This window comes from Patiria miniata, unplaced genomic scaffold (genome assembly GCF_015706575.1).
Source record: "Patiria miniata isolate m_02_andy unplaced genomic scaffold, ASM1570657v1 HiC_scaffold_16, whole genome shotgun sequence".
NCBI lineage: Eukaryota > Metazoa > Echinodermata > Asteroidea > Valvatida > Asterinidae > Patiria > Patiria miniata.
Window position 1 is genome coordinate 17,224,088 of NW_024037054.1, and position 22,396 is coordinate 17,246,483.

General features: G+C 40.7%; 1 protein-coding gene across 1 annotated transcript; it reads right to left on the minus strand.

Moving 5' to 3' along the window:
* Positions 1-4,253: 4,253 nt before the first annotated feature.
* Positions 4,254-21,056, minus strand: LOC119723157 (general transcription factor 3C polypeptide 3-like). The gene is made up of 19 exons (XM_038193715.1): positions 20,873-21,056; positions 20,407-20,620; positions 19,881-19,985; positions 18,983-19,257; positions 18,278-18,392; positions 17,854-18,020; positions 17,083-17,170; positions 15,903-16,056; positions 14,203-14,305; positions 13,323-13,407; positions 12,875-12,936; positions 12,003-12,183; positions 11,011-11,154; positions 9,770-9,942; positions 8,721-8,807; positions 7,536-7,634; positions 6,470-6,673; positions 5,768-5,855; positions 4,254-5,064 (listed from the first exon to the last, which is right to left on the minus strand). Exons 1-19 carry the CDS (start codon positions 20,990-20,992, stop codon positions 4,892-4,894), a joined length of 2,637 nt encoding a protein of 878 aa, XP_038049643.1. The 5' UTR covers positions 20,993-21,056; the 3' UTR covers positions 4,254-4,891.
* Positions 21,057-22,396: the final 1,340 nt, after the last annotated feature.

Here is a 22,396-nt window from a genome sequence, read left to right on the forward strand (position 1 = left end):
GTATTTCACAAAGAGTCATTATATAGCATGAATCTCTAAAGAATCTATGTATGATCTCTTCTGTAGATCTGGGCCCAATGATGGCGCTGCTTAGCACACAATTTTCTGCTAACAGGTCCTCCATCTATTTCATTGAGACCGTAAGCAGTAAGCACAGCAAAAGGCACGCTTACCTCGGAGGAAAAAAGTTGCTTAAATCAGTGATGTAACTATAGAAATCTCCATCATGTCTATACGCGCCCAACCGTTAACACATCCACGCCATGAAATAGTGCTTAAGGTTAGCACAAGTTTCTTCTATAGTTGTGATAGTTACATTTGTGTACATGTAGCACAACTTTGCTGCTATTGTAAAGCAACGCCATAACATTGGCCTGAGGTTGGTTATGTCCTTTGTGATGCACATACAGGGTGACCTCAAAAAAATGCAACCCTGAAACATGTGTCTTTTTTCAAAAACGTGCTCTGTGAATTTTTATGTTTTGGATATCAGATTTAAGCTGAGAGCTTTTATTCTTTCAAATATTCAAATACTATGAAAGAAATCATATAGATGCTTATATGAATGTATACAAACATGTCCAACTGCAAACAAACTCGGCTTAAGCTGGCAGAGTTTCTGAATGCTTCCGTACATGCAACAGTGTGACATCGGACCAAGCTGTTGCATAAGTCTAAGCCTTAAGCCGTGCCTGAAGAGGACACTGTTGTCCTGTGGCTATGACTATTCACCACTGTGTGTTCCGATGGCAAAACTTGAAGCCATAGCCAGAAAAGACCCAATACAAATATGGCTTTTCATTGTTAGTCATGTCTTAGATATACTTAACAATAATCTGTGAATATTGCAGATAATTACATTTTTGTGTGCGTGTAAATAATACATTGTATAGTTAATTCAAGGACGTGTTTGGAGGGTTTTTCTTTTGTGCAGAGTATGTACAATTCCATTATGACAACATTTTTAAATGAAGTGTTGACCTGTTGGCAAAGTGCTAAGTTTTAATGCACCCCTAAGACTTTTTGGAAGCCTTACTTAAAAATACACTTACAGTGCAGGACATTGATGACAAGCCAGATTTTTTTTTTTACATGCGGTGCATTTTCAGTTCTGAATCGAGCCCAAAAAATACTTCTACAATTTACAAGGCTGCGAGTTTTAAATGAATCAGAGATGGAGATTTTGCAATGAATCAGGCACAGAAGTTCAAATTTAAACCCCCCCCCCCATTTTTGATTGATAATACATTGTTTTGTGAGTTGTGAAATTTCATGTTTGAAATTAACCTTAATTTATATGTACTGTACAATGTGGCGTCTAAGAACAATCAAAGTTGTCATTTGAAAATTTCATGTTTTTTTTTAAACCCATAATGTACAAAATTGTGCAAATTTCTGGTATCATGTCCACGTTCGTATCTATAGATTATTATTTGAAATGTGTTATGACACGAGAACGTGAATCAAATGTTGATCAAATTTTAGGCCAAACAAAAAAAGTCTCCGGTTTCTGGTATGGAGCTTGCCCAAAAAGTGGTGCGGCGACGCGGCTTTTTTGTTGTTTACCTGATTTTTTTGCTTCAAATGTCGGCTGATGACTGCAAATGGTGCCCGACTAAACTTAGTGCAAATATATGGGAGTCCAGAGAGGCCACATAAAGCTTATTCTCGATCATAACCCCATCTAAAAACACGTTAAAATTGTGCAGCAGCAGGATTCCAGTCAAACCAGTGAGTTTGGCGGTTTTGAGACATCATCTTTCATTGAAAAAAAAAAAATTTCATTTTGCCGACGCGCATGGCTACGGCGACGCGCGCGCATACCAGAAACTGGAGACTTTTTTTTTTGGCCTTAAGTTGAATTTTTGTGACCTGTACATGTATGTGATACTTGATTTGTTTCCTGCCTATATTTGTACTAAAATGAGTTGCATGTACACGAATATTCATAAGTTCCTGTCAGCTGATAACTTTTCTTTTTGTAGACCCTTCACTTGTAAAAGCCTCCTATGGTTCTGAAATATTCCCCAAAAAATCAGTCGTGAATAACCAGTTATAAATAGATCGTGCTGTAGTTGCTTTGCCACATCACCCAAAGCAGGGTGTTTTTGCATTAAAAGAAAACAAATCAACAGTCCAACATATGATGTAGTGTGAGAACCATGTGTTTAGAGACAGTTCATACTTGACGTGAAAGCGAAGCAAATTTCATGTCAACTATTGATGTTTCGTTTTAATAATGCATATTTATAAAGCATATGCAAATTGGGAGTGCGACAGTAGCTCCAACTGGGAGGGCAGGCCTTGGTAGGTGCAGCAGGCAATATCTCGGATCACATGGGGATGCAGGGGTGCCATCAAAAATATGTAGCAGAAAAAGAAGAGGACACCCTAACGAGAACATTGCGTATCGCTGTGTATCGCTTTATAAAGCGTACGCACATGCATCCACCAGTTCCGGTGCTCGAGGCACTTCATCACTATTACCCTGCTCATTGGGCCAATGAAACATTGCAAATACGTGTACCATCTCAGCTCCCTGGGGAGTATACTGCTGCTGCTGCCATTTTGGCGCAAAGCAGCTAAAATCAACCACAATAACCATCTCTGCCCTCACAGGTACCCATTTACTCCTGGGTGGGGAGAAGCAATGAGTGACAAAGTGCCTTGACCAGGGGTGCAAGTACCATAACCCCAGGCTGGACACGAACCCACAACCTGCAGAATCATTGTGATGCTGCCGAATGCCCTAACGAATTCGCTGCACACCGACATTCTCGTGCAGTATGTTCCGGCCTTAACTCGTCCCTCGTTTTCAGAGCTATGAACTGCTCTGGCGCCTTTGGTGTTGGCTTCGATTGTGATTTTTTTTTGTTTTTTTGTTTTTTCCCCCAGGAAAGTTGTGATACATGTAATTCCAAAAACTGCAGGTTTTTGAACGACCCTGTGAAGAAGACTATTTATTTTGTATTAAATACTGAACATGTGATCAGTGTTATGGAAAGACCATATTGTGAACAAATATGTCTGGCAATTCTTTCTTTATGTTTGGTGCGCTTATATATTGGCTGAAAATGGTGCCCTCTAGAAACGAGCAATACTGCCTAGACTTCAATTGTGCATCAAGTTTGTCTTAAGGCCGGTTCACACTTGGCGCGAACGCAAATTTGTGACGTCAGGGCAAGTTTTTGCGCTGCAAATGCGCAAAAGTTTAACACATTTCAAGTTCAACTCCAGCGAATTTCAGAACAAATGCGTCATGACGTCAAATTCACATCGCATTCAGTGTGAACCAGCCTTAATTAGGGCTGTTAAATTTGAAGTATTTGTACATGCAAGTATTTCTGGTACATGGTAATATATTTTTAGATATTAGAGGTTCAAAAAGCTGATACCTGATATACTTGTACATTGTATGTATCATTTTCCATCCAGCTTGGGCATGTTCTCGGAGCCAATATACGAGTAGTATGTTTACTATACGAGTTAATAAGGAAGTTGAAATGTCATGCCACCTTGAAATTTCAGAGTCACGTTTTTCAAGTCCCAATTTATTCTTCATAAAAACTAGTTAAAAAATACTTTTCCAAACTGAAGAAACGGCTTGTTCTGCTTTTTTACGTCTATTTATTTATTGCTTCTTTTTTTACAAAAATAATTGTTTGATAATTTACAAGTTAACATAATGTACATGTTCACATGTGTGTTCCTGAAAAACAGTCAATGTGAGAATTGAAATATATTTCCATAAAACAATGTACAGGCATTGCTTAAGTGTTCTCTGCTACATGGTTTGATGTCCAATGGTAAAATTACTCCTTGATTTTTTTTTAAGTCATTGTTGAAATGAATCCATGCTAATAAACTTCATCATTAACAAGATAATGTTGTTCCGGTTCTTTATTCGGTTACACCTCTATGTTCCGACACCCCTATGTTCCGACTGCACATATTCCTAACCCTAACCCTAACCCTAACCGGGAGTAACACAATCTAGGTTGTCGGAGCATAGGGGTGTCGGAACATAGAGCAGTCACCCTTTATTCAGGTTTGACCTGTTGCTGATTAATAATAATAATAACAGGTTCTTATATAGCGCTTTTAACTAAGATCAAAGCGCTTTACATTATTATTACCCCTAATCATTGGGCCAATTAAACATTCCATATACCATCTCAGCTCCCTGGGGAGTATACAGCTTGATGCAGCCTGTTAGGCGCAAGGAAGCTAATTCAATCACAATAACCATCACTGCCCTCATAGGTACCCATTTACTCCTAGTGTCACATGATGCTGTGGCACTTTTGCCATGGCCTTTTTCGTACATTTCATATGACACTTGCACATTGCTTTGCCCTTCTCATATGACAGTTGCAAATTTGCCATGCCCTTGTTCGTTGTCGTATAACACATTTGCACATTTCCTGGTCCCTCATGTGAAGCTGTTACATTTTTAGCATGACCTTGTTATGTTTGCCATGCCCTTGTCATATGACAGTTGCATATTTATTTGCCCTTCTCATATGATGAAGCTGCAAATTTGCCGTGCCTTTTCATATACAGTTGCACATTTTCTGCTTGTCATATGGTGCTCTTACATTTTCAGCATGCCCATGCCATATGACAGTTACACATTTTCATGTTCCCTTGTCAAAATGACGCTGTTGCATGTTTGGCAAGCCTTTGCCATGTGATGCCATTGCATGTTAGCTGTGCCCTTACATGATGCTGTTGCATGTTGCCATGCCATGCCATATGACAGCATTTTTGCCTTGGCTTGTTATATGATGCTGCTGCATGTTTAACATGCCATTGTCATATGACACTACATGCATTGCATGTTTGCCATGCCCTTGTAAAATGACGCTGTTGCACATTTGGCATGTCGCTGTCATATGACGCTGTTACTCAATAATTCAATGGCCATCTCCTCATTGCCACTGTGCCGGTAGATTAAAGACAAGTTGTAGGCCAGTTCCGATCGGAGGTCAAATCTGGGGTCGTCACTAGAGGGCGGTAGATCCAGGCCTTTGTGGTAGTAGCGAAGAGCCATATGAAGCAAACCTGGGTTGTGACAAAGACATGAGCAGGGTTTCTAAAAAACTTCTTTTAAATCACAATTTCTTTCTCCAGGAGCAATGCACTACTATTCCTTCAATGACTATCATGAATGACTTCGAAATTCTCATATTTCAGTCTTACAATTCAAAGAAGAATTTCAACTTCAATAAGAATTCCCGAATATAAATCTTTTAAATATTTATAAATATAAATTTTTCACAAAAGTTTTGTTCGCGGGTTTTTCGCCCCTCCCGTAATCAGTAAATATACAGCCCTATCATTTTTGTTCTTGATGTCACAAGATATGTCCACAATCCTTGTGTTCACTTAATTCACATTATAGCAATGTTGTTTCACACTGTAAAATGTAGTTGGAATAGTTTTACAATATTTATAATAGTTGCTTAACAATTATGCATTAATCTCATTATGCTTTTTATTTTATTGTATTGTATTGTATTTGTACATGTGTGTAGTCATTTGTATTGTATGCAGGGCCCCATGGTAATTGGTTTTAAACTGTTTGGGCATACCCTGGGTATAAGAAATGTAACAAATATATAAATAAATACAACTTCTCCATCTTTCTACTGAACGTTTGCAATCTCAGCAATTATTGTGCAAAAGTTGTTACTTGATTATTCAAAAGATTTGTCCAGATCTTCCAGTGTAAGTAATGGAGATCAATGATTTTGCTAAAACGTACCTAATTCGTGAAGAGCACGGCCGATATTGTAGCAGGTCTCCTGGCTGACACCTCTCAATTCCTCATATCTCTTAAGGAAAGCAAACGCCTGGCAATAGGACAAAGTATGAAACTTAATCAACAAGGTTCTGTGCAAAGTACTATCTGTAACCACTACAGAGAAAAAATATTTGGTAGAACTACTACTGACCAATGAAATGACTCATAAATAGGCATAAATCTCATAAATAAACAAAACCATGCACCTGAGCAATCGGCCAATGTCTCCTGCTGGTGTATTTCTGGCAGGTGATTTTTTTTTAATTTTTAACTTTTTTTATGCAAATCGTCCATCACAAGGCCAAAGGCCACTCGAGGTGTGAGCTACAGAGGAAAGTGTGGAAGAACCAGCCCCTTACACTGAAACAAGACAAGATAATCTAATCTCTGCACAGTATGAATAAGGTTGGCATGGGTAACTAGACCACTGCAAGGCATTAATAATGCCCCTACCCATATTAGGCGTAGAAGAGTCATAGCCCAGGCTGGGCTCGAACCCACAACCTGCAGAATTACCCGCAGACCACGAATTCAATGCCCCAGACCACTAGGCCATATGGCACTCCACAGAGTTTGCTAATGCCATAAAGAATAAAAATACTACTGACCAATCGAATGGCTCATGAATATGCATAAAGTTTATGAATAAACATCTGCCCCCACCTGTACAATCAGCGAATGTCTCTTGGTGGTGTATTTCTGGCAGGCGATGTGACAGATGGAGATGGCAATCATGAAGGTCAGGAAGGGGTCGTTGGGTTTCTGACGGAACCCTCGGATGTATTCCCCGATGGCGTGCTTGAAGGTGCCGTTGACCATGGCATTGTGGCCGTTGAGTATGCACAGGGCAATGTTCTCGTGTAATTTCTGAGCGAGAAATGAAACGTAAACCCCCGAAAAAAATGAGGATTGAATTGTTCTACTGATTATTATACATAACTTGTTTAAAACCCTAACCCCCTTGTACTTCCTCAGGGACTACCCTGCAAATCCAACAGAGTCCAATCGGAGTTTCCTGCTCAATCCACTGTGCCTTATTTTCAGTTGTCTGCTAGATCCAGCGGAGTCCAACTTGGCGTTATAATGCGGTTCAGTTGCCTGCTGAATCCAACATTTTGCATCAGGAATGTACACCAGGGGTTAACTGCTCAATCCAACAGGCTCCATCGGGTATATGACATAGTTGGATCCTGTTGGATTCAGCAGGGTTAGGGTTTTAACAAAATCTTGGACATGTGTGTTTGTGGGGTTTATTTTCCACTTCAGCAGAAACTCGAGAGAATTCTCTGTAGTTTCCCCTTTAAAACAATGTCATCATTCGTGTTTAACAATGTTAAACAATGTCATCATTTGAAGCAAGCTCAGTGGTAAGTGAACTGAGGAAACACCGAACAAATCTAAAATTGAACAAATTCTGTGCTGTTATTTATAATTCCAACTGCAAAAGGTATTTGGTTAATTTAAACTCTGTGGCAAAATAATCTTACAGGCAGGTTCTCTCAGTAATTTTCAGATTCCAGCCACAACACGAATCAAAATGATGACACACACAAAAGAAATTTTTTTTCATAGCTCTTCAACAAAAATCTCCCATGGAGAATGTACACTTTTAAAAAATATAAGTAGTTCATTCATCTCTATAACATGTATGCAAAGAGCAGTCCACATTTCTAAACAAGATGCTTCCGTTTGGTTGTTGTCTCTCACTTTATTCACATATTTCACTTACTTTGAGTGTGAGGCGAAGGCAGAATTTGTGGTGTCGATTATCGTTGGTGAGGTTGGTCACAAAGCTAAAGAGATTCCACACTGCTGCACTGTCGGCGTGCTGAAAGAAAACAATGCACATTCAGGTTTATGGCCTCTGACTAGCATCCACCAAAAGACATACACATACAGTGTGTATCCAAAAAAAAAATTTAAACAAAATATAATGAAATGCCAGACATGGAATCTGTGCCCAACATAAATAATATAGGTTTGGTTTGAAAGATACGCCTTTACATTTTAAAATGAGACATCAAACGTCCAAATCTGATAATGTTTGACGGAGCTATGAGTATTTTTCCAAAAAAGGTCAAATTGACCATGGGACCAAGTTTTTGATTTTTGGCATTGGGACAAAAGCAGCCTACATGTAATTGCCTCTGTGTGGATAATTGCCTGGCCTACAAAAAAAATGTGTTTAGCGAGTAAACACAATTCTAAACACTTTCTTGCTATCAGTTTGTAATATGTTTACAGCATGAGGTGATAGCAAGAAAGTGTTTAGATGTTTGTTTACTCGCTAAATACATTTTTCTACCAGGAATGAGCTACGAATCTCCAAGAATTATGTCCGAATAGCCAAGAATAACACTATGAATGAGTACAGTGGAGTGTGATGGCCTACCGGACTCACGTTCTGGTGTTTCAGAGGCAACAGTGACGTGGGTTCGAGCCCGCCGGCGGACACTTGTGCTCTTAAGCAAGGCACTTAACCATTATTGCTTCGTCCTTCGGATGGGACGTTAAGCCGTAGGTCCCGTGTGTTGTATAAATGCACGTAAAAGAACCCAGTAAACACTTATTGCTAAGAGAAGGGGTTTGCCCCGGTGTTTCTGGCCTCCTGTATAAACTCCCACGTGGAGTATTTAGGAGAAGAACCAACCAAGAACCAAGAAAGTTGTCCTACAGATGTCCAACGGTTGCACTATGGACTGATTTTCATGACGATTCACCACGGAAGTTTGGAACAGTTAAAAACATCCGTAGCCCCTCCACGAATACCCAAGAAAGATGACGGATAACCACGAAGGTACTAAGGATGAATACGGTACTCCCACGGTTTATCATGAATTTTAAATCGTGGATATCCATAGCCCCAAACCATGAATGTGTAGCTTGGGCTTTAGGATTTTTAAGGGTGACTCACTTTTGACAGAAGACTTCGCATCTCCTCATAAACTCGTCGGTATTTTGCGCTCAGGAAGTACACACAGATGCCCATGACTTCAACATCCTGTAGATAAAAGCAAATCACATCAAGATCAATTTTCCCCAACGATTTCTCAACAATTTTCCAATTTAATTTTAGATAACCTCAAATAATTTTAAAGAATTGTCTAATGTTCTTAAAGTTTCTCATCTCTTAGTCTTTTCTGCAGATTATTTCCTCAAAAGTGAATAAATTAAACATTTTAAAACTTTTTTTGTACCAAAAAAAGTGTGTTTACCTAACTTGATTTGTTCAAGGCCAAATTGCCAACTCAAACTTGTTATTGCCATATTTGGCCAAAAATTTAAAATAAAATATATATTTGAAATGAAAAAGTCTTGACTAAGAGAATTTGTGTGGTTTTGGTTAATTAAACAATGAAACAGGTTAATTAAACAGAATAATGTAAGATGTACCATAAAGTAAACACAGTAAACACAGTAAGTAAAAAAAGAGTGACAAACATTTAAAAAAAAATAAATACAAAATAAGAATATTTTGCAAAATACCAACATGTATCTTAACTTCAACCCTAACCCTGCCAGACGCAACACAGTGCATCAGGTGGAAAAGTCTGGTGCACTTTGAATTAGATGCATTCAGCTACCAACACCAGTGCATGAACGGCCAGTACTGAGACAATGAGAGTTAATTCCCATTAAACAACGCCGCAGTTGTATCCTGCTGCATTCGGTGACCACAGACTCTGAGGCAGTTTGGCCTTGAGACTTTTGACCTGATGGATCTTGCTGCACTGGGCAGGCTTGTCACTTAGACAAGTGTTGCATGTTGCTACGTTTGACAGGCCTTCTAGCAAACATATACTGGAGGGTTAAAGTTAACATACATTTTTTGTCTTTGCTTTAAATTTGTTCAGTCTATAATTGAGCCTTCCCTACCACCTGTAGTAGCGGGTTTTTTTCTGAGCTAAACAACTCTCTGTGCTTAACAGCTCCATGGAACTGTGCCCCTTCCACTAGTCTCACCAGTTGTTGTGAAGACTCCCTGGCGAATCTCTTAGAGACTAGGACGGTGTTGGACAGTGCCTCTGCTTCCTCTAGTTGCCTCAGCTTGACGAGTGCATCGATGGTCTTACAGTATAGAGAGAACCAGTTGTCATGGCTGATGACGCCCAGGTTGCCGCTAAGCCTCTTAGGAACTATGAAGGAATAAAAATAACTATTACAATTTTAAAGTTGAACAAAGAAATTGACCGGAGCAGGGTTTGAACACGCGTCCTCTGGATTACCGATTCAGTGCTCTGCCAACTGAGCTATCCAGCCCTATGTTGGCGGTTCCCCATTTTGTCAATTTCTTTGTTCAAGGGGTGCTAGTCAGCAACATATGCCATGAAGCCAGGGAGCACACCCAAAATCACTTTAGGCATGAATGTAGCCAGGGATCACACCCAAAGCTACACAGCACTTTTGGCGTGATACCTGGCTACATAGGCCTAAGGGTTATGGCTTAAACTAGCATAGATGGGGAACCGCTAACATAGGGCTTGATAGCTCAGTTGGTAAAGCACCGAAACAATAATTTGGAGTTCGATGGTTCAACCCCACTGCAGTCAATTCTTTGTTCCGCTTTTAAATTGTTATATTTTGCACCTAGTCATTTTCCCTTTGTAGTTTATTATAATAAGAAAAAAAGATTGTTCTTTTTTCGCTTAACCCTTATTCATAATGCATGTCAGATGAACATGTCTAGCTGATGTGATGTCACTCCCTACAGATTGTCACGTGCATTGGCCTTTTGGGCGTCAAATGTTCGTGATGCGCATCAGCTGCGCCGTATTTCGCAGACGTTTCAGCAACATGCACACTGCACATACGCGCACCTGATGGCAATGAACACGCAGTTGTAATTTTCCTAGGAAGATGGCTGCCTATGAGAAAGGTCTATTAAAGGATGCCTCACAAGCCAAATGAATCCTAGAGAATGGGGAACTCACTACAGACTTGTTGATCTTAGTCTGTTCCTTTTTTGCCAGTAACTTCTGAACATATGACTTGGTACTGTGACCGATATTAGATGGCAGTGCAAAAAAACAAGAAGGTTCGATTTCTGTTCCTTTCAATTTACTCTGTTCAACCCTTTTAAACTTTTTTTTTTTTGGGGGGGGGGGGGGTAATTGGGGGGTTGGAGGGGGGATTTCTGTCTGGATTTGACTGCTTTCCTGTTGCACGTGCTTGTTTATTCTTCTGTCTCTCTGACCGGCTCTCACCATTTTTGTCCGAGGCTTGGTTGACGTACGCCATCAGAAGAAGAAGGCTGTCTCTGGTAAACTCCCTGAGCAGACCCTTGGAGTACAGCAGCATGGAACGTTGCCAGATGAGCTGGACATCTGCAGCGACTTCCTCATCAGAACCTATACGACGACAGAAAGAAACCACACTGATGCATGTGACCCAAATATGTGAATTAGATTCGGAAGTCGACGGAGCTACAGTTGAGTTACAGGCCCTTAACCCCAACCCTCCAGGCTATTTTGGCCAGAAACCCTGCCAAACACAGCAACATGCAACACTTGACGAATTATAGCAACTGCGTGTGTGCGTGCGTTGTGTCAACGGTTGCGTGCACCCATCTCCTTCTTCCTTACAAATGCAGACTTCATGGCTGAAGATAATCGCACTGCCAGAAACACCGGTGCGAACCCCTTCTCTTTATAACGATAAGCATACTGGGTTCTTTAACGTGCATTATACATTATACAACACACGGGACCTACAGCTTTACGTTCCATCCGAAAGACGAAGCAATAATGTTTAAGTGCCTTGCTCAAGGGCACAAGTGTCCGGGCCCGGGCTCGAACCCACGCCACTGTTGCCTCTGAAACACCAGAGCATGAGTCCGGTGTTCTTAACCGCTAGGCCATGACGCTCCATTCACGGCTTTGCCGAATTAAAAATGAACTACTAAGTACTAACAGAAGTGTCCAAACATGAGTCTTTAGACGCATCTTTGGAAATTACCTTCTTTTATTGTTTTCTTCAAAATGACAGCATGCCAGAAAGAATAATTTCACAGATAGTTAGTGCCATTACTATCTTTAAACCAAGTAAGCTTTTCAACAATTATTTTGTCAGTTACTTTTTGGATAGCTACAAATGATGTATTCTACCTCCAACTAGTTCTCAGCGAATATCCCTTTAGCATATATATTTACTACACATTGTGTTCTTGGCAATTCCATGCAATTAAAATTTTTTATACCTGTTGATAGTAGCTCTAGGGCTACATCTGCGTTCCCCTGCTGCTGTTCAATGCTAGACAGAGCGATGCGGGCGTCCAGGTGGCCTGGGGCCTTCTGCAGGACCTGACGGTAGGCCATTGTGGACTGCTCTAGCTGGCCTAGGGATGTCAGGCACTCGGCGTAACGGAGCCACACAGCAGCCTGGTGGGAAAGTATTTAGTTAGCTGTCAATGCGGAGTTTAATTTTGGCTTTGGGGGAGGCTTGTAAAGTGGTTGACTAAATTGCCAAAGGCAAATTGCTTGTAGGGGTTTTGTTCTGTGAAATCTTAGAAATCTGGACGCTCTCTCCTGCAGCCATGGGAATGTTTTAAGGATTGTGTTTGTCCTTTTCCTTTTAGTTTCTAGCCGGGGGTGGGGGGGGGAATAACAAGTGTTTAACAAATATGTAGCGACAATTTGATGCAATTTGATGGAAAGAGTTCCATACCTGGACATCACTTGACACCCTGTGCACAAACCCTATGAGGCGGGTCTGAAAAATTCCAAGTGTTTTCTCGGCACATGTAAATGCTCCAATATTTTCCCGGCTAAATTTGACTTTTTAGGAAATGCTATCGCTTTCTGAAGGCTGATAGGTCACTGCAGGGAAAATGTTGTCATGTCCATGTATGGATTTCTTCCCACCACTTTTTTACATTACTGCAATGATGAACATTGCATAGTTTATGTTTATCCCCTAACAATGTATAATGTTTCTGCTTTTTGAGTGAGATTCTGACTGAAATCTGTTCGGCAAAAGAAGACAAAGTCAGAGAATGCATTCACAGTATAGGACCATTGTTGCCTTAATTTTGTTTAAAAACATTTCAGTTAAGATTAAACGAATACCTACCAAATTGTAATTTTTCGTTTCTACCAGCGCTTGGAGTAGAGGCAGTGACTCCCCATAGCAACCTGACAATGCAGAAATGAATCAAAATCACCGATTCGGCGGTGAATTTCAGGACACAAAAATGAAAGGAGCTAGTCAAAAACAACTCACATCCTGTGGACTAATAACTTTGCCTTTACTTTTTCTAAACTATATTTGGACTTTACTTCTTCATGTCTCAAATTCAGTTACCATGGTTACCTTTCAAAAATATTTCAACATGCTGAATAAAAATATATTTGTGCTGGTTTCAATACTAGTATGGCAGATTTTTTTCTCGCTATTTGCAAGATTTAGTAGACAGTCACCATACTGGAAGTATATGAACAAGTTTTTTTTCACAAACAAAGGGTACGTAAAATGTGGTCGGGCACACAAACATGTTAGAAGCATGTAAAAGATAAAATACCAAGTTCAGCATACGCCTCGGCTACATCCAAGACCAGATCCCCCATCATGTTAGGATCTTTGGTCATTAACAGAGAAATCACATTCTAAAAGAAAAGAAGAAAATGAAAAATGGAATAAAGTAGTTTGGGTTTCCCCAAAATTTGCATATACCTAATGAATTAAAGAACTGCATTTTGAGAAAGCTCGTGCATAAGAAACATTAAGGCATCTCATTTTGTTTAAATAAAATTTTAAAAAGATAAGAATTTGCATTTCGCATGATGAAGTCAGCAGTAAGAAGAGTGCCGGGTCCTCGTGGTTTGGAACATTGAGTTTGTGGTCTGCGGGTAATTCTGCAGGTTGTGGGTTCGAGTCCAGCCTGGGGTTATGGTGCGTGTGCCCTTGGGCAAGGCACTTTGTCACTCATTGTTTCTCTCCACCCAGGAGTAAATGGGTACCTGTGAGGGCAGAGATGGTTATTGTCGTTGATTCTAGCTGCTTTGTGCCAAAATGGCAGCATCGAGCTGTATACTCCCCAGGGAGCTGAGATGGTATTTGGAATGCTTCATTGGCCCAATGAGCAGGGTAATAATTATGTAGCACCTCAAGCACCACTAATGGTGGATACGTGCACTTTATAAGTATAGGCGTTATTATTACGCATTACGTTTACAGTTGCATCAAGTGACAGGAAATCTCTTATGTGAGTTGGTGCAGTTCTAAAAAGAACCGGTGGAAACTCGATAATTAGGACAGAAGGCTCCATCGTCAAGAGACTCCTGACAAGCTTTAATTAAAAACAATAGTACTTGGAGTACTGACTGGACTTGTTCAAAACATGCTCTGATATTTCTCAGTCCAATAAATCACAGGGGCACGTTCTATCCCTGGTAACCCACCTTAGCAGACTGAAACTGCTTGCAATGAATCAAGCACACTCCGAGCTTTGCCCGCAGGTCAATCGGTAACCCGTCTGGAACTTCCACATCAACAGAGTCTTGCCTACATGCGCATCGGTGAAATTATGGAAGAGATAACAGTTTTTTAACAAATTGTGAAAGATTTTACTTGGACATGAAAAATGTGTAGCTACTGATCACAGCCCCGAGTACCATATCACAGGAACATGAATTAAAGTCCCTGTCTTGAGTTATGGTTTCAGTGAACAAAAGCAAACGATGCTCAATGATTTGGCTCTCAATTTGTGCTCGCGGGTCTCAACTTTACTTTCTTTTGTTTTGCCGATAGACAGCAAGTTCAGACTGGAAAAGCTTGGAGCAATCTGTTGGAAATAACTCCCGTTTTAGGATTGGGAACACATGCTCCACATGCCAGGAATAGCCTGGATACACCGGATATCCAATGAAAACATCTCCCCACAAGCAAATATTTTCAAACGTTGAAATTTCTGCTCCTCATTGATACAATTTATAAGCACTGAATACTCCACGCCTTCTGAAATGAAAGCTTGTGAGTTCAAATTTGTTTATGTTACATATGTAGTGTGGACATTCCTTTACTTTCGTGAAGTGAAAACAAAATTATTTTACTCACACTGTGAAAACTCTTTCAACCTAATTTCCATGATTCCCTTTTAAATCTTTCTTTTCATATTGCCATGGATAAACCTAACCCCAAAATGCCTCTAAACCTGTTTTCCAGAGAGGGGGAAACACTGTGTGGACATGGGCAAGTCAACACAACGTCGCTGCTACCTGGTTTATGTGGACATCTTTTGTTCAGATGTCCACACAGTGAATGTAATGCTTGTACAAATTTACAAGCTTGCCCGGTTGGGGCTCAAACCCACGACCTCCTGCTTAATGCTGCAGATGTCTTTTCAAACTGACCACCAAGCTCGCTGGGGGTTTGTTAGCACATTCAAATCAACGGGTACCACAATCAGTGGCAATCACAACTCACACGAAAAGCCTGTTGTTAAAGGGAATATACATCATTTGCTTTTGCTGTAATTTTCAGAAATGGATGGAATTGGGGAGTTGGAAATATATAGCAAATATAATTACACTGACTTTTTTGAGGTTTTGGGTTCGAAAATGCTATAAAAACCAAGAAAAACAATCATTTTCCTGTAGTCTGGTTCCCTGACTCCATTTAAGAAGAAACCGAGCAGTTTACATACATTTGGGAATTGTAAGGTCAGGGAACCAGTTTAGCTGGCTTGTACCCATTCATAGGTGTGTATTAATCGATTGCAAACAAGTGCGATGGCCAATGGGGGCCAGTATTTGAAAAAAAGCCAGTTTTTTCCAACGCTGATCGGCCGACCAGCGTTGGAAATTGATACAAAAATACCACTTTTCTTGAAAATGACAGTATACCAGGTGCCATGATTTTACAGGATGCTTTACACTGTCATTCACTAAAAGTCCAGCAAGGTATTTCAAAATGATTTGGTAGTTTTATTTTTTGATGTTTGCAAATGTTGTATTTTCCCTTTAGTTACAACACACTGGCAACAGGACTTATCCTACCTTCAGCATGTTGCATTACAAACAGAGCAGTTTGAAGGGAACAGGAATGTTTTTGAGACAAGACAAACATTTTTGAAGACATGTGTTTGGAGACATTCCCTTACTTTGTTTCTCTGTCAGCTAGCGAGAGTTGCTCCAGATCCAGGACTTCGTGACTGCTCTGTGATCGTACGCCCACCCCGCAGTGATCCGAGATGACCTGCATGGCTTGCTGGTAGTGACGAGAGGCAATGTGCAGTTCCGCCAATATATTCACATCTTCAGAAAACAATAAAAAACACATCATTCTAAAGGTTACACAAGGCAATTGTGTCCTATAAGCAAGACACTTTACCACAATTTCCTATTCCGCACCCACTGTATTGCCAAGGGGTTAAAGAGTTTGTGGAATGCTCGAAGACATTTCCGTCATTTTTCGGGTATATGTAGCCTAAGGTGTGATGAAATAAAAACGACTATTGTTTCTGTCATAAAATGAGTACAAAAGGTACTTTTGAGAGCTGTTTTTCAAGTCCTGTCATGCCTGTTTCGACCCGAACGTGCAATTTGTGTAAAAGTCGTCGCTGCGGGCAGCAAACAAAACACAGTAAATCGTGACGTAATAAACAGGACTCCCGATGCAGAGTAGCATAAACGAGTCCTGTTTATTACGTCACGATTTACTGTGTTTTGTTTGCTGCCCGCAACGATGCCTTTTACACAAATTGCACGTTCGGGTCGAAACAGGACCTGAAAAATAGCTCTCAAAAGTACCCTTTGTACTCATTTCATGACAGAAACAATAGTCGTTTTTATTTCATCACACCTTAGGCTACATATACCCAAAAAATGACGGAAATGTCTTTGAGCATTCCACAACCTCTTTAAAAAAAACATCAGAACTGGATAATATGGTTATTGATGGATTATATGGATTGAGAATTAAGTCAGTAGTTGAGAATTTTTTTTTAAATGGATGACAGATGAGTTTACGATGGGGAAAATAGGACAACGTTATTGCTTCCAAAAAATTGATATCTCAAACCTATAGAAGTAGATGTAAGGGCTCGATGTAGCTAACCACTTACTCCGAATGGTTTTCAATTGCAATACCTTCATCTCCATAATCCTTTTCATTTTGACAACCCAGAGTTACCTCTTTTTTTCACATGGTACAAAAGATTTTTTGTTACAACAGCTTTAAAATTTCCAATCTAGTCAAATTGGTGAAAAAATACACAAGAGCCCTAAAGCTCAATCCAGCCTGTAAATCTGTCTTTCTATACCCTGACTGTTATTCCTTACCTTCCGAGCTGATCAACTTTGGGTGTTTGGCAAATGCATGACTCAAAATGTCCACCGCTGATGAAATGTCTCCGTTCTGGTGATGGGTCTGACAATAACACAGAAAGGCAACAAGAACACACGAGTCATCTACGGTTGCTCAACTGAGTGCAAATCTGTATTATGGCGAACCTCTATATTTTGTCGATGCATACAGGCTTGGCCTTGAACGTCCACAAATGCTTTATTTACAGATTTTCAATTTTCGTTTTGCCATTTTGAAGAGTATTTGGTGCCTTTTTGGTTTTAATGCAAATGCTTATTATTTCTATATTCGTGATCAAAACTGTTATGTCATTTCAGGCAAAAACCTCAATGTTACAGCAATTTCAGCACAAAAAGGTGCCAGAATTTCAGATATTTTGCTGTTGTAAGTTTTCTTTTCTTTGGTGATTTGTTGTACTGTAAGTACATGACAGTAAGCCAATGAACAATCTTTTCTCACAAATGTTTTCGATGAGCAAATTGTGGATTCCAATTTCAGCAGAAAACCCCTGAACTGAATAGTGTCTTCCTAAAATGACAATGTGACATCACAGCAACATTGCCCTCAGTTGTCAGGAAAAGCAGTGAATTATTTTAATGTTTAAAGAAGTGCACTTTTTAATAAATCAAGCAAAAAGGGGTGTCAAATAGCTTTCATGCATTTAAGAGGAGTAGAAAGTTGCACAAAATGTGTTCCTAAGAAAAAAAAATCACTTCATGAACCCTTAAATTCACTTCATTCCCTACCTTGACAAGGTCTTTAGCCAGCTGCATGTACTGCTCCCCTTGGTCCTCCGGCAGGGCTTTCAGTAGGATCTGGTAGCATTCTATCACCTTCTTGGTGTCCTTCAGCTGCTCATACAGGTGGATCCTCTCCATGTGATTGGACAGCTCCTTGGGATTGTACCTGATTGCTGAAGGGAGGTTGAAGGTGGACATTTGATACCTTATAACTCTCACTGAATTGACTTGCGCTACCGTTTCTGCAAAAGGACACAAGCGGCAACCCCACAGATGTTGGGCTCGAACGTGAAATGTGCTGAATTACGCACATCATCTTGAGTTTGATGCACCTGACTGCACATCCGCAGCACTCCACTTTACAGTTGTACTGGGAAATTGAAACATCAAAAAAACGATCAATCTTGAAAAACTGGCATTTTTGTTCTACCTTTTGAGTAGCAGCGTATGGCTTGCTGGATGTCATCTTGTTCCAGGGACAACTCGGCGCAACGTGTCCACTCCTCCGTGTCCCTGGGTCTCAGGTGAGCTACAATCAGAGAAAACTGGAGAGAAAGAAACACAGAAAACAGTCGTTATTCAGGTCAATTCTTTTGCAAACACACATCGGGTAGTGTGTTTTCTATGTTCTCTTTATGCTCATCACAGCAGGGGGCTGAAACGGATAAGGGCAAAGGGTAACAACAAGGAGCTGGATACCATTCCTGCATACAGCCAATAATCTATCAGGCAGTGTTGACAGTGTTATGTCCCACTGGTACCTCCTAACACATTGTGACGTCTCTCTGTCTTTCTCCTCACAGATCATAGCAAGAAGCTGGTGAGGATCAGGAAGATGCAATCTGGAAGTACGCCAGCAAGATAACAGGTATCCCTTGCTATTCTTGTGCCGAGCCGATAACCTCCTGCACAGTCTAATATCCCAGGACCATTAATTGACTAGTGGCTGATTCATGACGTAACTTACGCCTGCGTACTAATACCAACATGCAACCATCCTTGGTCAAAACGTCATCGCAAAACTGCTCTGCGGTCTGGTTCAAAACAGTCGACCAGACTAGTCCAACCATCTTGGGTTAGAGTGATGTTAGCCGAACTATGGCTAACCATAGCCCTCACCCGATCTTGGCCTCACCTGCAGCGATTTCTCCATATCGTCTTTGTCCTCGTAGATCATAGCCAGCAGCTGGTAAGGATCCGGGCAGCGTGGAGCCTGCCTGATGATCTCCAGGCACATCTTGATGGCCTCCTGCTCGCTGCCCCGGGCGAAGCACAGGTGGGCCTCCCCCATCAGACCACGCAGGTCCTTGGGCACCCGGTTGCGTATCCGGCCTCTGGGGAAACCCCGCTTCCCCTTCAGACGCCTCTCCTCTCGACCCAGACGGAGCTCGTGTGTCATGGGAGAGCCCTCTGTTGAGAAATGTACGAGGGAGGGTCCTTGGTTAAAAAAAAGAAAAACTACGCTAAAACCATTTTTAATTTGGAATTCAATAACGATTTTAATAGAAAGACATTTACATAGAAATGCAATTTGGTTAAATCATCTTCCACTAAATTGTTATCCATAGAAATAACATTGGAAATAAAAATGTACTGTACTTCATTTTTACTCAGAATACTTTGTCAATTTGGCGCGTTCACAAATGCTCAAATTGAGTACTCGCCTTTGGAGTATCAGTAAAAAAATTTATTTACATTTGCCAAAGTAGTAATTATAATGATAGGTACTAAACTGGCAAATATAAAAACCTTGAAAAGTTGCAACACGGTTCCAGTTAATCACTGAGAATTGTTACATAATTTGGGATATAAGTTTCTATGTAACACAGTTGTAGTACTCACTAATGAGCATAGATACTACATTACCAAATGTGAATGAAACTTCTTGGGAGTCACATTAAGACTTCGGTATAACTCACTAAAGAGCAAAGGTACTAACTTGGGCATTAAGTTACCTGGTAAGAATGCAAACAGGACTGGAGTAGTACTCACAGATGAGTATAGGTACTAAAATTATCATTTCAGTTTAATACCTGATGAGGATGTTAGTCCAGGCATCCTGGCTTTTGGCGGCCGGCCGCGGGGCCGTTTTGGAGTCACTTGTTCTGGTCTGGGTTTACGTGGTCGGCCAACTTTTCCTGAAGGTACATAACAAAAATCACAACATGCATCAAGAAATGAACAAACTGATCACACTGAACAAAAGCACCAGACTAGAAACTAAATTACTGCAGTTGGTCAATTCTAGCCTCACAGGCTTTACAAATCATACTTTTTTGTTGTGGTACTTTAAGTCCTCAGTGAATAAACCTGAAAATGTATTTATTTTTTTTTTAATCTTAAACATCCATCAATAATCATCTAGCACTAGTAGTGGTTAAGGAGATTACAGACTAGGAGTTTTGGATGCTATCTGTGAATCATTAATTACAAGTAGATCTCATGGTTAATTGGTTCTGTCACGGACATCAAATGTACACTTTCTTGCATAATGCTGCAATTGACCATTTATCAGCCGTTTAGGGGGAATTTGGGGCCCTAGGAATCTGAGATGCCAACCTTTACGAGTGCTAATCCCAGGAGGAAAATATTCCTCATCCTTCTCATCCAATAATTCTTCCTCTCCCTCCTCCTCCTGGTCTGCCTCCGCATCCCCGTCGTCATCCTCTTCATCTTCGTCTTCACTTCCCTCGCTGGCGTTTTCATCAATGTCTCCATCCTTCGTTTCCGTGGGTTCAGGAGCATTGTCTTCCGATGCGAAGAACTTCATCAACTGGGAAGACCAAAAAAAGGTCTAAATGAGGTTTCAACTAGTACAAAGTACAAACTGATATTCTGTGTGATGGCCGGCTGGGGAGTTCTCTTTTGAAATTGAAGGTGGTATTTAGAGTAGGATTACTGAAGTCAAGCAACAGCCGCCGGACAGGTGTAGCGTGCATATAGATTTCTATGAAATATCGCATCATTGGTAGTCTTGCATTGATATTGACGATAGATATCACATTGATCATCAGTTATGACTTACGTCTTGTCCTTGTTTCCATTCGGTGAACTGAATTTCACCATTCAGGTACCTCATCAATTCATCTTTGTCTACATGAATTTCATCAACCAAAACTTCACCACTTTTCTTTGCTTCGTTCATGGTTTTTAAAATCGATGGACACTTTACTGTTTACATGATTAACCTTTCGTAGCAAAATTATTACTCGCGGTAAATAGCGCCCTCAATAGTTCAACACTATATTCTCTAGTTAAGTTCACAACACAGGTGCCACCCAAAAAAAACCGATGTTGCCAGACCCTCCCAAATAAACATTACAACAATGTAGAGAAGATTGACTAGGTCTATTTTTAAATCGATGGTAATCCCTTTCCCCGTGGATCTTATGAATAATTCTACCTCCATGCTGAAGTGCATGGACGACCTCCCCAAACTTTTCGAATACCGGACCCTGGCTGATCCCCTGCAGGTGATCCCGGCTATCGTTCCCACCCCGTCCCCACCACATCTTTAATATTCCGCCGAAATTACCTCAGTTTTTTTTTGCCCAATTAATAAAATTAATTTCTTTGTTTCTCAAGCATTCTAGAAGGTTTTTAGAGTAGTTGTTTAATTATTTATAACCTTTTTTGTGATACTTCTAATATGATACTACGTGTTCTTCCAAAAGTAATCTTAATCTTTCAACTGGCAAATCTTGGGGTGTTCAGGCTAAGTTACTTCATTCGAAATAAGTAGTTTTAGATTATTTAAGAGACTTTGGATAAGGTAAATTGTTTTTTTCTTTCACGGACGTTCAGATGTACAAATGATGATCTTGTACTAAAACTTTGGCAGTCGTCAGAAATTGCCTCAGATCGCACCACAGGGCGCCTTGAATCCAATTTTTTTCAGGGTCCTTAAACGGTCCCCGAACCCCGCGCCATTTAGGCTTCGCACTCGCACAATTAGTACTGATCAAGATACACATGTACGTTCCACCCCCACTTTGAGAAGCGAATGACGCCCTCGAGAATTGGTGCCAAAAGGCTGTTAGAGCTAGGCAGTGGCGTAGCCAGGAATTTTTCAGCTGGGGGGGGGGGGGGGGGGGGTGGAACATTTCATGGGGGGGGGGCGTCATGTAGATCAATAATATTTTTTTTAGAAACTCAAAATCTCAGGGGGGGGGCGACTAAGGGGCGACAAAGTTTCATGGGGGGCTGTCGCCCGCCCCCACGCCCCCCCCCCCCCCCCGTGGCTACGCCACTGGAGCTAGGACCTATACCACTTTGGCCAGGCTTGATTTGTACAGCCCCCCCCCCAACAAAAGTGTTCTGGATCCGTCCTTATACCCCCACTCCCAGTACGCCTAATCTATAGCCACATATTTTTATTATGTGTTTTTTTTTTAGACAGGGAAATTTTCCGGTTCTTATTTCATCATTTTCGTGTATCCAACTCTATATCTAGGCGTTGATTACTTGTAACATGGTTCTGGGGACATTCCTCGTTTTGTCACATTAAGTCACAAATAAAACTGCCCCCAAACGCACATGAAAGCATTAC